The following is a 15,611-nucleotide window of genomic DNA, read 5'->3' as shown; positions in this document are numbered from 1 at the left end:
GTATTTCATAAATGTCAACCTTTAAAGTGTTTTTTTGGAATGAAAGCAGGAGTTTCTCAATTTCCTCTTCTTGATGATGGATTGTCACTGTCCAATCTCTGGCTGCTTGGTTGTTTTTCCTTAAGATTATATAACTGGTTAGATACATTGAAATATACCTCATGGCTTCTTGGTGTTAATGCTGGACTATCAGCCCTACTCCAAGGAGTGAGAGAAAAAAGTGAGCAGGGATGGCTCCCTCTACTGGTTGAAGATAAGAGTCCTCAGATAAACAGCCAGCAAGGCGGGTTGGTGGCGTAAAAAGGTCAGAGAAAAGAGTTGTTGAGTTCAGTCGCTCAGTCGTGTCCGACTCTTTGCGATCCCATGGACTGCAGCACCCCAGGCCTCCCTGTCCATCGCCAACTCCCGGAGTTTACCCAAACTCATGTCCATTGAGTCGGTGGTGCCAGAGGGAGGGGAAGAAAAACAGACAAAAGAGAGAAGAGGGGCAATAAAGTGGGTGGGAAGTCAACAGAGGAAAGATGGAGAAGGAAAGAGGAGGAGAGAGTTGGTGAAACCAGAGAGAAAGAAAATTAAATAGAAAAATCAACAGGAAATGGGCCAGTAAGGATTAGAAACAAAGGTAAAAAAAGGCAGAGGTGTAAGGACATTTTTTCATGGATCATCTTCACAGCAACCCTGAAAATATTGGCCATTTTCTCCCTTGAAGTTCTCACACAGGAATTACAACCATGAAAGTTTATCAGCCCATTCTCCTTGGGATTCTGGCAGTGTGCACCATGAGGAAAAGGCTGGACTTTTTCTTTCTTAAATCAGATGTCCCCTAGTCATCGAGTTTCTTCTAAGAAGATGCTCAAAACATGCAAAGTTAATATCATGAGAATTATGAATTCCAGTGGGGAGAGGCATCACCCTCTCCTTGGTTGGAACCCACGTTATTACCCTATTACATGCCGAGAGGAAATTTATACGGACAGTATCCTATGGAAGAAGGCCTGGTCCCTGGGCACCCCCTAATGGGAATTGGTCTTCTAAACAGAAGTCAGTTTGAATGTGGCAAACGGTTTTCAAAATCATGGGTTACAGCAGGATTTAGACACTAAGGTTCAAGCAGGTCCCAGCAATGAGAGTGTGTGTGTTCACTGATAGAGGCTGGTCACAAGGGAAACTAGGGGAGGGGACAGAGAGTAAGTTCAACATTAACATGAAAGCAGTCCCCATAGCAAGGGAAATAGCCACAACAGGCTCCGGGAGACAGTCATCTTTTAAAATATTTAAACAAATCCCTGTAGAAGAGGTGATTACATCAGATAATACAAATACAAGTCAGCATTCAAAACAGTCATTTTGAAAAGTCATTTGTGACATTTCGATTTTTGAAAAACATTAAATGGTTTAGGCGACATGTTTTCTTTCACATATTGAAGTCCTTAAGCTACACCCCTGGAAAATCAGAGAGCACTTTCAGCATGAGGCTGAGCACAGATTGGCTACAGTTTTAACATGTTGTGGGTTTGGCCACAGGAAAGCATCAATAGACATATGCAGGAACGACCCAGGTTTGGAGGCACCTGAGTCATGCAATCTGAAGCTCTTTTGAAGAAAAAGAAACCAACTTGCAAAACAAAACAAGTAAGGCCTTGGAAAACAAGCCAACAAGAGGCCCTGAACTTAAGCTCATAGCTTCAGAGTAAACCACCTCCTGGTGTTGCCTAGCAAGGGATCGATGCCCAAGGTACAAAAGAAGCCAAGACTGTGGCACCAGTTTTTGAAGAAAGAAAGAACTTTATCGAAAGGTTGACCTGCAAGGAGAGAGGACTCAAATCTATCTCCTCCATCCAGTTTGGGGGCGAAAATGAAAGGGGTTGGGGGAATTTCAAACTTGGAAGCTGGTCGATTGGTCTTGAGTCAGCCCACACAAGCCGCGAGTGCTGCTGGAAACCAGGTTTTCCTTATTGAAGGACTTCTCGAGTCCTACAGGCCTCCAGTGGCAACGCTTCTGTGGGTTCCATAAACTGAAGGTTCCTGGTTCCAGGGTCAGCCCGGGGACATGGGTTCCCATTCGTGCATATGCACAGTGCTGTCTCTGTAAATATTTTCTTTGATTAAATCAACAATCTATTTAAGCAGGCAAAATCAGTTTAAGTTGGTGCTGTTTGGCAGGTGCCTCGTCTAAGTCAGCACAGGGCTGCTTTAGGTAAACTCTCAGAGGACCCCTCAAACTTCACATCAACTTCCCAGTGAATATGAACTCTCCAGAGCTTAACAGACCACAGTTGGCAACCCTTTTCATCCCAGGGTTTTCTGATGGATGTCCATGAGCTCTGCTGTGCAGCATGGCTGGAAAGGCATGACCAGGGAAGGGAAAGGTGCCTGATGGGAGAGACGGGAAGGAAGAGGTAAAGAGATTAGGGAGCCCGCCTCTCCCTCCCCTTGTGCGACTTGACCTTGGATATTTCCTCTAGCTCAGACCTCTGACATATTTTCCTGTGAGTCTGGAAGAAGTAGTCACAAGTACTTGGGCTGACCCCTAAAACAGAATTTGCCAATCAGTTTTCAATGTTTTAATAAAAGGCTTTCTTCAGGTCCGCAGAGACGACCAAATCTACTTGGAATTTCATCTTTCTCAAGATCTGGGGGTGTTGTGGGGACAGAGGTTTTAGGATGAATGAGGGCTTTCCAGAAAGAAAAGTTGAGAACCAGATTCCATCATCCAGAAAGTGGCCTGACTCGGGCAGCATCTCAGCCTCGGGGTCTCAGGCAGGGGGTGGCCAGCTCAGAGGCCGAGTTTGAGCTCTAGGAAACGGAGGCGGCACGGAAGTTGAGCCGTCGCCATCAGCCAGGACACTAGTGGGATTTTTCATAACATGTTCTTTGCAAAGCACAATATATTCAGAACCCCGGCATAGTTTTCAGGAGATGAATGTTTCATCAGGAAGATTGCCCTTCCCTGCCTCTGCTCTGTCAAGACTGAGCTGATGAGCTGAACAGAACTGACAGCGTCGGAGGCCGTGAGGGGCCCCAAGCTGTCTGCCTCCCCGACAGCCCCATGGCTGTCCCTCCAATGGGGGGGCGGGTCCCTGCCCGAAGCTGCAGCTCCCCGCAGGAGCAGAGAAAGCTGCACCCACTGCATAAGCGCTGCTGTGGCAAAAGGTTCAGGTGATGAGTGGGGATGCAGACTCTAAAGGGCTCAACGCCTGACAGTCAGCCTCTTTCTAGCATGTTTTAGTGGCATTTCTGTCTCATCCGAGTAGCCCCTCCACCCCTCTTTTTGAAGTTCCCTTGGCTGGGATGAAGCCGTGATAGAAAAGCCAGGCTCTTGCCTGAGATTTGCTTTCCCTTCTTAAAGCTCCATCTTGAGCCCTATTCTTGTCTGGAAGCAAGGTCTTTGAACTTCTGAAACCTGCAAATTCTGTATTGATTGTGTCTCTTCTCTCCCCCTCATGGAGGGTGGGGGGCCAGCTCGGGGATGGCCTACCACTTGTGATTTTAGAAAGAATCCCATTTGGCTAGGAAGGATGCACACATACACACACACCGGAGCAAAAGGATGAAAGAACTGTGACTTCAGGAGAAACTCTTTTTTTTCCCCTGAAGCCTGTGTTTTACCTGATCTGAGTGGCTTCTGTGTACGGAGGTTGAGTGAGTGATGGCAGTTCTAGTTGTGTCTCTGGGCAGGAAGAAGCCAAATCTCCTCCTTCACAAAGCTGCGAGTACGTGATTCGACACAAAGCTGCGAGTACGTGATTCGACGGTAACTCTGGAGTTCGAATGAAGGGAGTGGGGATGATAGACAAGCAGTATTCATTAAGCACCTGTTAGCTGTCCAGTGTGCAGTGGTGGAAAGGGGTTTGCAGTCAGACAACGCCGGTCCCAAATCCCATCCCATCACCTACTTTAATCCGTAAAGTCTTGAAGAAGGCGCCCACTCACATGAGATGCATATGTAAAGAGGAGAAATGTGTTTGTTGTACGAACTTCCGCAGAAGTAGTGGAGTGCCTGGCTTCCTGCTTGAAACGTTATCAGGATACGCTCCCCTAATAGCCACACTTGCTCCAGAAACACACTGGGTCACCACACAGATTCAAGTTCAAGATCTCCAGTCACGAGAAGTCTCTTCTAGCTACTCTGAAACTTGCCCACAGCTCAAGGGAAGGGTTTCAGAGGTATCAGAGACCCACGTTCCCCCTGCTAGAAATGTGTTCCCATGATTTCCTTTGCTCAACAGGATTAAGATTTAAGAACATTTAAAAGAAAAGGAAATATTTTGTAAAATGCTGGCATTCTCTTTCACAGTTTAAAAAACAAAAACCACAGCTCAGTTAACGGTTCTTGAAGCTGATGAAAACTTAGCAGTAAGGAATTTTCAGGCTTTTACAAATAGTGTGATCAGGCCCTCAGGGGCTTCTGTTGTCCCTGCATTTTTCTTTTTTGTGTGTGTGGCACAATATACATACATAAAATGCGCCCTTTTAACCATGTTTAAGTGTGCGATTCAATGGCATTAAGCACATTCACATTGTTATCCAACCCTCACTACCATTCATCTCCAGAACACTTTTCTTCTTGCAAAGCAACACTCAGTACATCAAAGGGAAAGTCCCCAACCCTTTCCCTGTAGACCCCCGAAGCCCCCATCCTACTAGACCTCTCAAGGTGCCTCCGATAAGTGGATTCATGCAGCAGTTTTCCTTTGTGTCTGGCTTATGTCACTGAGGGTGATGTCTTCAAGGTTCATCCACGTCACACTATGTGTCGGAATGTCCTTCCTTTTTACAGCTGAAGAATACTCCATGTCTGTATCAGTCAGTCAGTCAGTCAGTCAGATCAGTCACTCAGTCGTGTCCAACTCTTTGTGACCCCATGGACTGAAGCACTCCAGGCTTCCCTGTCCATCACCAACTCCCGGAGCTTACTCAAACTCATATCCATCGAATCGGTGATGCCATCCAACCATCTCATCCTCTGTCGTCCCCTTCTCCTCCTGCCCTCCATCTTTCCCAGCATTAGGGTCTTTTCCAATGAGTCAGTTCTTCACATCAGGTAGCCAAAGTATTGGAATTTCAGCATCAGTCCTTCCTGTAAACATTCAGGACTGATTTCCTTTAGGATTGACTGGTTGGATCTCCTTGCAGTCCAGGGGACTCTCAAGAGTCTTCTCCAACACCACAGTTCAAAAGCATCAGTTCTTCAGCACTCAGCTTTATAGTCCAACTCATACATGACTATTGGAAAAACCATAGCTTTGACTAGACGGACCTTTGTTGGCAAAGTAGTGTCTCCTTTTTAATACACTGTCTAGGTTGGTCATAGCTTTTCTTCCAAGGAGCAAGCATCTTTTCATTTCATGGCTGCAGTCACCATCTGCAGTGATTTCAGAGGCCCCCCAAAATAAAGTCTCTCACTGTTTCCACTGTTTCCCCATCTATTTGCCATGAAGTGATGGGACCAGAAGCCATGATCTTAGTTTTCTGAATGTTGAGCTTTAAACCAACTTTTTCACTCTCCTCTTTCACTTTCATCATGTCTGCATAGACCACATCTTGTTTATCCTTTCTTCTGTTGATGGACACTTACTTCCACCTTTTGGCTATTGTGAATAATGCTGCTGGGAGCATGGGTGTACCAGCCCCGGGGGGAGGGGGGGTTGTTGTTTGTTTGTTTGTTTGTTTACTGTTGTGTTCTTTGTTTTTTTGCTGTTGTGTTTTGGTGTGTTTGTTTGTTTGTTTGCTGTGCTGGGGTTAGTTGCAGCACGCCAGATCTAGTTCCCTGAGCAGGGATAGAACCTAGGCCCACCTGCACTGTGAGCAAGCACAGAGTCTTAACCACTGGACCAGGAGGGAAGTCCCAGGGGCCTGTATTTGTAAAACAATGTGGGTAAACCGTGGTTTTCAGCATAGGAGCCGCATGGACCTCAGCCCACTGGCAGGTGCCCAAAGCCTGTGCTTCTGTCCCCGGGGTTGTTTTTAAGTTAGGGCCTGCCTGCAAACAGGGGCCGGAGCATCCAGCCGGCGGTGGCTGGGACCCTCCACCCCAGGTCCCCGTGGGTGACTGTTAGTTTGAGCGGCTATTCAGATTCCAGGAGCCTCCACGTGGAGCCGGGCTGCTGCGCACGCTCTCCGCCCTGTCTGACGCAGATGTCACTAACGGGTTTCTCTCTCTCTCGCATCCCGCCCCCTCCTGCCCTCTGTGTCCCCTTCCCCCTCCACCCCCACCCCCTTGCCATCTCTCGCCTCCTCTTTGCTGGCTCCCTGCTGCTCTCCAGTGCGACCAAGACCAGTGCATTCAGAGCACCAAATTCGTTTTGCAGGCCGCGGCCACGCCCCTGCTGCAGAGCGAGCCCAGCCTCACCAGCGACGAGCTGCACCTGCCCGGGAAGCCGGGCCTGGGCACGCCCTGCGCCAGCCTGACGCTCGGGCCGCCCACGCCGCCCTCCTCCATGCCCAACCTCGCCGCCGAGGCCGCGCTCACAGACATCCTGCCCCTGAAAGACGAGCACGTGGCGCACCAGTTCCTGACCCCGGACGAGGCGCCCTCGCCGCCCACGATGCTGGCGGGCAGCCCGCTGGCTCACAGCCGCACCATGCACGTGCTGGGCCTAGCCAGCCAGGACTCCCTGCACGAGGACTCGGTGCGCGGCCTGGTGAAGCTCAGCTCCGTGTGATCGCCGGGCCCCGGCCCGCCCAGGGGGTGCTGCCCACCGTGGGAGCGGCAGACCCGGCGCCCTCACCGCGATCCCGCGCCGCGTGACCCAGTGCGCGGGTGGCGGGCGGAGCTGTAAGCCCTGGGGTAGGAAGACCCCTCCTTGGGAGAGAAATCGGAGGGCCCAGGCGGGCAGGACCTCGAAGGCTGACAGCTTGGTTTCATTTGAATTTCCTTCCCCACCCTGACCGGCTTTGCTAACCATGAAAAGAGACCTGACTATTTTCAGGCGTTTGGAATATGAAGGGTGGGCCGTGGGGGAGGGAGACAGCCTCGGGAGCTCCCCCCACCCCCACCCCCAGCAGAGTCTGGGAGGAGAGGAGGGCCCCCTGGGGGGCTCCTCTTGCTGCTCCGGTCCAGGTAACAGAAGGTTTGGGACCCTTGTGGACGGACTGAGGTTGAACTTAAGTGTTATGCTACTAATATCTGAAATAGACATGCCATTCCATTTGTTAATTTGAAAAAGGGAAAAAAAAAACCCGACCAGATGTGGACTGCATGCCACGCTCCCGTCTGTGCTCGGTGGTGATGGTATTGGAAGGGAACTGCTGCTGCTTTTCTTTTTTCTTCTTTTTTTTTTTAAATTTCGTGAATTCTCAAGTGCTGTTTTATGGGAAGACGGTGCAACAGACCAAGGCTAGTGGGCCTTGCCGTCCTCGCCAGCTTCTTCAGCTTAATTCTACATGAGTAGGTGGCGCCTGGGCCGCGGAGGGGCGGGTTTTATCCTATCCAATATCAGTTAACCTTCTGTTCAGTAGTTAACCTGAGGTGTTGTGGTGCACACACCCACCGCCGCAATCTTCACCTCCTTGTGTGACCAAATTCCTGTGGACAGCCAATAAAATGACGTCCTCTGTTATTTTGGATCTGTGTACAGTTATCCTTCTCAGCTGACATGACACCACCACCACCCAGACGGCCTGCAGAGAGTGCGGCTTTACTGAAGCAGTTCTAGTGAGGAATGGTCCCCCGTCAAAAAACCAGCTTCTTGAATTGTGGGGGATTCATGGGATGATGGGGCTTTCCTGGTGTCTCAGATGGTAAAGAATCTGCCTGGAATGCGGGAGACCCAGGTTTGATCCCTGGGTTGAGAAGATCCCCTGGAGGAGGAAATGGCAATCCACTCCAGTATTCTTGCCTGGAGAATTCCATGGACAGAGGAGCCTGGCGGGCTACAGTCCTTGGGGTCACAAAGAGTTGGACACAACTGAGTGACTAACGCTGTAGCGGAATTTGCTCCCCTTTTACAGATTGGACCACGATAGCAGATCTATGGCCAGTTAAGGGGAGAGGGCTCAGAGAGAGCTGGGCTGGGGGCATCTGCTCTGCCCTGGGCTGTGTTTGAGTGTTGCCAGAGCTCAGGGTAACTTGAGATTCTGGTGAAGCTGTCAACAGAGAGGAGAAACTGGCTTATTTTAGGTGGGGATCATGTCGACTGTCATTCTTATTCAGACACTAATCAGAATGGAATTAAGAAAATTACTGCTTCATTCAGGTTTGTGTATCATCTAGAAGGGAATGCACCAGCTCTGCATTTAGGAGGGAAGCCACTTTGCAGGGACTAAACCCCCTTCCGTCCTTCCCAGATGATAAACCCAACAAGCAAACCTACTCAAGTTCAAAGTCGTGCTCTTGTTCCTTACAGCCGTATGAAAGCAGGATGCACTGATCAGTGATACCAGAAGCCCTGGATGATTTGCATTGATGGAAAAGGGCTGTTTCTCCTGAGAAAGAGTTGCCCTTTTATAGAAGAAAAATGGGAAAGAGGAAAGAAATAGAGAAGCACAATTTCAAGTCTTCTTTGGAATAAGGTCATTTGTTCATAGGTAAAAAAAAATAATCTATGCTGAAAATAGCTGCAGCCAGTGAGTTCCCTTCTAGATGATACATGAGCCCGAATGAAGCAGTAATTTTCTGCAGCAAATCTTTGGACCATTCTTATGTTTCATACTCCGTACATGAATAGAAAGTGGGAAAGGTAAATTATGTGCGGCCATTTTTTATTTTCTGGGCCTCTTCACAGCTTGTACCCACTTGGAATTTATGCTCACAGGGACAGAGTCCTTCCTTACACAGCCACACACACCCACTGTCATCAACACACATGAAATTCTCCTTGCAGACGCTGCTTGTGAGCAAGAGGTGATTGCACGTCAATGTGTCTTCCTTGACTTCCCAAATTCTCTCTGTTCTTTGCCTCCTTCTGTCTGCTCACCAGAGACCCAGGAGAGAGTTGGACCTGGTGAGAAGAGAAAGGTGGCTCAGTTCTCACTGCTTTCTGTGTGGACAAGTCCATTCCCGGCTTCTTCACCTGGAGGAAAAGACAATGGCCTCTCCATCTCTAACATCCTGTGATTCAATGATCGCAATTTCCCATGACCAGTCCTCTTCCCACGTCACTAGGAAAAAGTCCACGGAGCAAGGATCCTTACTCACTTTTCTCTACATAAGGCATGTTTGCTTTATTTAATGTCAATCCCACCTTCAAGCCCATCCCCTGTACACACTGATATCGCTTATCAAAGAGGGGATTGGAGATATTGGTGACACCCATCTAGGATCCAAGAGGAAGACGAACTTGAATGGGTCGATTTGCTAAGACAATTAACCTCTTCAACCCCCAAACCAGAGGGACACCCGTAGTCCTTCACTCTGTGGCTTGAAAAAGAATGGAGTGTCTGCAGGTTGAACAACTGCGCTCCCAGGAGATGCCTTCTTCCCAGTGGGTGGAGGGTTGATCTTTAGCAGACTGATTTCCCCGGTGATGGGTCTGCATTTCCCATCACCTGATTGCATATAAATCTATTTAATATTGAGTAGTTCCATCTAGTTGTGGCTGAATAGACCTTGATCTTTCTACATTCTGTCAGTGGGTTATGGATTGATTGCATACTAGCTATAAAATATAGGATAAATATTTTACCATGCTATTAAAGCTTGGACCGTTCTCAAACACACTCACGTACACACTCATTTTGTTGTTTAAAAATTCATCTGCTTCCATCCTTCCAGGAGGGCTCGGGTGCTTCAGGCTTCTCAGGCATGTGAAGGCTGGATTTAGCCTGAACGCCCTGGTTCCCAGGAAGGCCATGGGATGGAATACCAGAGCAGCTAATAGCCTGCAACTGAAAGGGCATGGTGACCTGTCACTGTGCCTGGGGAGAGTCAGCTCAGCGCTTGTGCTGTGCTCACTCAAAAATGCTCATTCCAGCTTTCAGGTTTAATCATTTCAGCCTGTGAGAAGGATGGCACATTCTCACCCTGAGCCAGCAAAAATGCCAAATACCTGTTCTGGTCCAGAGTAGCACCAAGGAAGGATGTTCTCGGAGCTCTTCCCAGCTCCGCCAAGTGCACTGCAATCTTCCCCTACTGTGTTTAGGATGCTGACTGGGGTTCAAAACGAGAAGCAAACCCCATATTAGGAGCCAGGTTCTAGTAAACCCCTGTATTAGGAGACCTGAGGGGGTCAAGCCCTTTCTGTGGCTTTGAAAGCCCCTTAACTCTTCATGCCCTGATTCAACCCCAAGAAAAATGGATTTGCCAACACTAGCAGTGGCGTTCTTGATGCTGAGGCTTGTGATGGCATCTCCAGGGACGTACTGGAACTCAAGCTACTTGGGGTCCCTGTCACAGCCTTTTGGGGTGCAGAGCTGGTGACCAGCCCCTCTGTGAGTCTCAGAGCCTCCCAGCCCCCCACCCCACAAATGATTCTCTGTAACATTACTGCCCTTTTCTAGAGCTCAGCCCCCAAAGCACCCTCTTCACCTGGAACCCTGTGTTTTTCTGCCTTGGCTTACAGTTTTTTAAGTTAACTGAAAGGCATCAGGGGTTTGGGCTAACAGTATACAGAATATTTCCAAAGTTAGTTGCCTTTCATTTATCCACACTGGTTAGCCCACTTAGTTCTTGATCAGGTAAGAGATAGAGGATAAAGGGAATAAATGTTAAATATACTTTTCTGATTAATGCCTTACCACTGTTTTGAAGCTGAGCCTAAATCAAATCAATGTTTACATTTTTTATTAAGTACCTATGTGTCTTGCATGTGTCAAATGAGAGAGCCTTTCAAATGAATTCTTAATCCTTCTGGTCCCTGCACCTGCCCAGGAGACATGCATGAGTCATTGAATGTTGTTTTCCATGTTACCTCGTTAAAAAAGAAAAAAACAACTGCCTCTCATTTGTTCTCTTGAAATGTCTCGCTCTGTCTTACAAGGTTAAGTTATCATTGAAATATTAAATAAGCTGGAGCGCCGTTTTCTTGCAAATAAATGTCAAAGATGCTAACAGTTTCGTAAACCAGTAAATCCTGTCTACTTGCCCTTTGTATGTGGTCCTGATAATACAGCCAAGATGGATTTTCAATTCAAGTAGTTAGTACATTAATCCAGGCATTCAAAATAATAGGGAGGTCAGAGATTGGATTGTTTTTGGAGCAACCGAATTTGTAGCTGCCACAAAACTAGATAAATGGCCTCCACTGAAATTATTTTTTCAATCCTATAAAAACCAGGAATTACATACAGAATGGACTGGAAATGAGCATCTTGTGCTAATGCAAAGACTTTTCCTTCATCAATTGCTGACTTTTAAAAAAGATTCTTGGTATTGCCTATGAAGATATAAATGAAAAACTCTAATTGCCCTTGGTCTTTTAAGATGGATTGTTAAACCAGGAGGCTGTATGGCCTATCCAGAGACCTGTTTTCTAGGTTTACATGAATGGAAATAGTTTTAGCCTGCAGCTAAAAAAAAAAAAAAGAAAAATGTTGAAGCCTTGCTGATTATTTGTCCAGGGCATCCTGGGTTAGTATTTCACAATAGTCAAACATTTTGACATAGAAGGGAAAAAAAGCATTTTAAACTTAAGTGGTTTCAAAGCCCTAAATCGGAACTATGGTGAACACAACATATTACATAACAAGGCATGTTTTCAGAGAAATTATGCTTATTTATATGTCTTTCATGTTTTAATCAGTGTTTGCAGAATTGATCTCAAATCTGAAATGAAGTATTTTCCTCCTTTAATAAAAAATGCTAATGGTATAAAATATAACCCTCAGTCTTCATAGGCTAGACACTGGGTAATTCACAAGGTGTACAGGGGCTTCCCTGGGGGCTCGGTGATAAAGAATCCACCTACCAACGCAGGAGACGCAGGTTTGATCCCTGATCTAGGAAGATCCCCCATGCCATGGAGCAGCTGAGCCCACGCACCACAACAATTGAGCCTGTGCCCTAGAGCCCAGGAGCTGTGCCCACTGACACCTGTGGGCCCTGTGGGTCGTGTTCTGCATCAAGAGAAGCCACTGCAATGAGAAGCCCATGCACCGTAACTAGAGAAAAGCCCAAGCAGCAGCAAAGACCCAGCATAGTCAAAAATAAATAAATAGAATGATATATATTTTTTTAAAGTATACAGGAGAGGAGAATTGACTTGCAGTACTGAATTTGCACTGTGGAGATATTCATCTGGATAATAATGGGGTTTTCTGATCATGGATATCCAGACTGGTTTCTTACTGCTTGGATTCTTAACTTTTTATGTTTACTAATGACTTTAGAGCTTCCTTGGTGGCTCTGATGGTAAAGAAGTGGGAAGTGGAATTGTTAGTCGCTCAGTCATGTCCAATTCTATGTAACTCCATGGTACACAGGCCACCAAGCTCCTCTGTCCATGGGATTCTCTAGGCAAGAATACTGGAGTGGGTTGTCATGCCCTTCTCTAGGGGATCTTCCCGACCCAGGAATCGAACCTGCATCCCTTATGTCTCCTGCATTGGCAGGCAGATTCTTTACCATTAGCACCACCTGGGAAGCCCTGCCTGTGATGCAGGAGACTTTAGAACAACCAGAACTTCAAACCCCTCCAATCCACTTGTTCTGTGTTCCACTTTCTAACACACAGACACACACACCAACTTCCAATCTCACCACATAAGAATCATATTCCGTTACTAGGAACAACCCCCTCCGCCAAAAAAACAAACAAACAGTAGCTTAGACAAAAGGACGTCTTTCCCGTCATGCAAAGTAAGTCCAGAGACAGGCAATCCAGAGAGTGTTGGCTCCACAAGGTCATCAATGTCCAGACTTCTTTCTCTTTCTGTCTTGCCGTTCCTAGCACTGGCTTTCATCCTCAGGTCACTTCATGGTCACAGAATCTCTGCTGCAACTCCAGCCGTCAATGATGGGAAGGAGAGAGCGGGAGGAGTAAAACGGACACATGAGACTTTAGATGGCTCCCTTTAGAGAACTCTACTAGAAACTCACTCTGATTTCTTCATGGCCAAAGTTGAGTCAAATGACCACCCCTGCGTGCAAAAGAGGCTGGGGAACATGGTGTTTCAGCAGGGCACTTTGCTGCCCCGAATAATATCGGGGTACTGTTAGTATGGAAGAAGGTGAAATGAGTATTTGCCAAATAACCACAGTAGATAACTTCACCTCCTCCTTATCAGCTCTCTCAACCCTTCTCTTCTCCACCAGGAAAAAAAAAAAAAAAAAAAAAAGCTCTGTCTTCATCCAGTTTGCTCTCCCTTTAGAAAGTTCCTATTTCCTAAAGTAGGCTTGACCCACCTCTCCCATGACCTCTAGGATCCAGGCCCTTCTGTCTTGCATCTTCAATTTTTGTCCTTCCATTAGTTGCTTTTTCTATGCCATCAAATAATCTCCTTAAAACAAAAATCATCTCCTTTTTAAAACAAACAAAAGCACCCAAGAAGCTCTTCCTTGTCCGTCATCCCCAGTTTCCCTGCCCGGCATGTTTCTGGGATGGTCTCTCTGGGGTCTCCAGTGGCCAAATCCAGTGGCCTCAGTCTGCGTTCTTCTCTAACACCTCAGAGGCCCCTGAACTGTGGTGTGGCCACCAGTGGGATGAACTGCAGGAGAAAGGCAGGCACACGGGGTGGGGGGTGGTCCTGAGGGTCCTTCTCTCACAAGCTCTCTGTGCTTTCCTAAGGGGCTCCCACCATTTGGCTTGGGATAGCCAAGCCAGCAGGACTGTCTTTATTTCAGTTGGCATCTCCTTGCTCTCTGCTTTCTTCGCATGTCCCCTACATGAGGACACGTAGCAAGGGTTGGTCCTTGCCCTCTGCCCTTTGCTCTTCTCCTTTCGTCCCCCTGCAAAACCTTCCCTACTCCCATACCGTCTACTCTCACCTCTCCTGTGGATTCGAAATCCTCATCTCCTTCTCACCTCCCGAAACACTAGCCCCATATCTGACAGCTGCCTGGTTCGAGGAAGAGATTCAGAACCCAGGATTCTGGCTCCAGCTTGTCTGCAACATGCTCTGTAACCTTGGGCAAGGGTGAGAGTCTCTGTGCCCAGCTTCTGTACCTGTAAATGAGCTGCTTCTGGGGTCACCGTATCACTACTGGCTCAGTGTCCTCTTAATGTCCCATCATCACCCCAAACCCAGCATGCCTAAGATTGAATTCAACATCCTTGCCCCAAACCAGTGCTTATCTTAGTTGCTGCTCCCCTAGTGGGGTCCTAGGCTGAAGACTCTAGAGTGAGTGGCCTTTGAGCCTTCTTCTCCAACCAGTCAGGTGTCAAGTCCTGTTGGCTCTTCCTTTGCAGTATCCATCAAAAAAAATTTTTTTCCCCACTGCATTGCTACCTTTGCTGACTACCTCCAGAATGTGGTGATGGCTGCCAAGTTTTCCTCCTCTTAAATCTTTTCCTATGCTTGTCTATCCCATACAACCCAGGGAAATTAATCTTCCCAAGGCATGTGTCAGATCCCAGGTGTAAGATTATCAAGACTTTTCTTGTCCACATGCTGCCTTGAACTCTGTTATCTAGCCGCAACTGCTATTCCTGCCTCCTGTCCCTCTCTTCCTGGGCGTCCCTCTCTGACCACCCGGCCTCTTCCTCTTCTAGCAGGACCCATGTGCTCCCCACCTTCTCTCTGCTCCCCCTGAATCTCTCCTCTTCCCTCAATCCTTCCTAACTTTCAAGGCTGAGCTCAGGGACCAACATCTCCATGAGATATCTGGCAGTTGGAGGGACCCCCTGTATTCCTAAATTCCTCTGTATTCCTCAAATACTAGGTCTGTCACATATTTTCTTTCATTGAGATACAATTCACATACCATGAATTCATCCTTGAACAATGTACATGCGGTGTTTTCAAGTATACTTGGAAGTACATTTGCCACCATGACCACGAAGTCCAAATTTCCATCACATATTTGATCCTCCTTCCAGACCTCCTGGTATTTTTATTTTCACGTGAATGTCTTCTCTCCCCATAAAACATGAGGGCCTTTCCAGGCAGGATACCTCAGCCCAAGGTGACACGTGAAGGCTCAGGAAGGCAGAGGTGGGGATGATGAGGACAACTGACAACAGTTCAAGAAATAAAGACCAAACTCCTAAGGGGACCCCTAAGATGTAGGGGTCTCAGAGAACAGTCACTTTCCCTTTTACCCTCTTTTGTGTCCCAATGGAAAGGAAATGAATTGTTGGAAAATGCAAGTTCCTGTGCAGAGATCAGCTTGAACTAGGAGCAAGTTCTGCTGGGTGCTCAGAAAGACCACCAGCTCCCCTCCACAAGCCCACCCAAGGCCCCTACTTCACATCTTGTGGCAAGGCATGTATTCTAATTCGGGGCAAAATTGGTGCCTTAAGTCAATTGTCTCAAACAATTCCAATAGAAAAAATTTAAAGAACTTTGAAAATATAAAATTTGTGATCAATAGGAAAATAATTTGGATTATTTGTGGATTGCATTTCTAAAAAAATGTTTTTAAATAAAAATCCATTAACCAGTTCTATTGACAAACACGTATTGGACATACAACACAGTGCAAGTCACTGAATAGTGCTCATCACTTTCTATGCCATAATCTTCAGTGGCTAAATTGTGTCCGACTCTTTGCCACCCCATGGACTGCAGCACGC

At 47.3% G+C, this 15,611-nt stretch overlaps 1 protein-coding gene across 2 annotated transcripts in view; it reads left to right on the top strand.

Annotated features, from left to right (window-relative positions):
• Window positions 1–10,901, top strand: part of ZDHHC14 (zinc finger DHHC-type palmitoyltransferase 14) — a 279,591-nt gene extending 268,690 nt beyond the window's left edge. Inside the window, exon 10 of one of the 2 annotated variants that reach the window (XM_065931061.1) lies at window positions 6,267–10,901. In XM_065931061.1, coding sequence (XP_065787133.1) covers window positions 6,267–6,665 — 399 coding nt within the window. In that variant the 3' untranslated portion in view covers window positions 6,666–10,901. The remainder of the gene's footprint in view (window positions 1–6,266) is intronic. The other variant, XM_065931062.1, reaches the window with a different exon arrangement.
• Window positions 10,902–15,611: the final 4,710 nt, after the last annotated feature.

Source organism: Muntiacus reevesi, chromosome 3, assembly GCF_963930625.1.
Source record: "Muntiacus reevesi chromosome 3, mMunRee1.1, whole genome shotgun sequence".
NCBI classification, from domain to species: Eukaryota; Metazoa; Chordata; class Mammalia; order Artiodactyla; family Cervidae; genus Muntiacus; species Muntiacus reevesi.
This window is presented reverse-complemented; position numbering and strand designations above follow the sequence as displayed.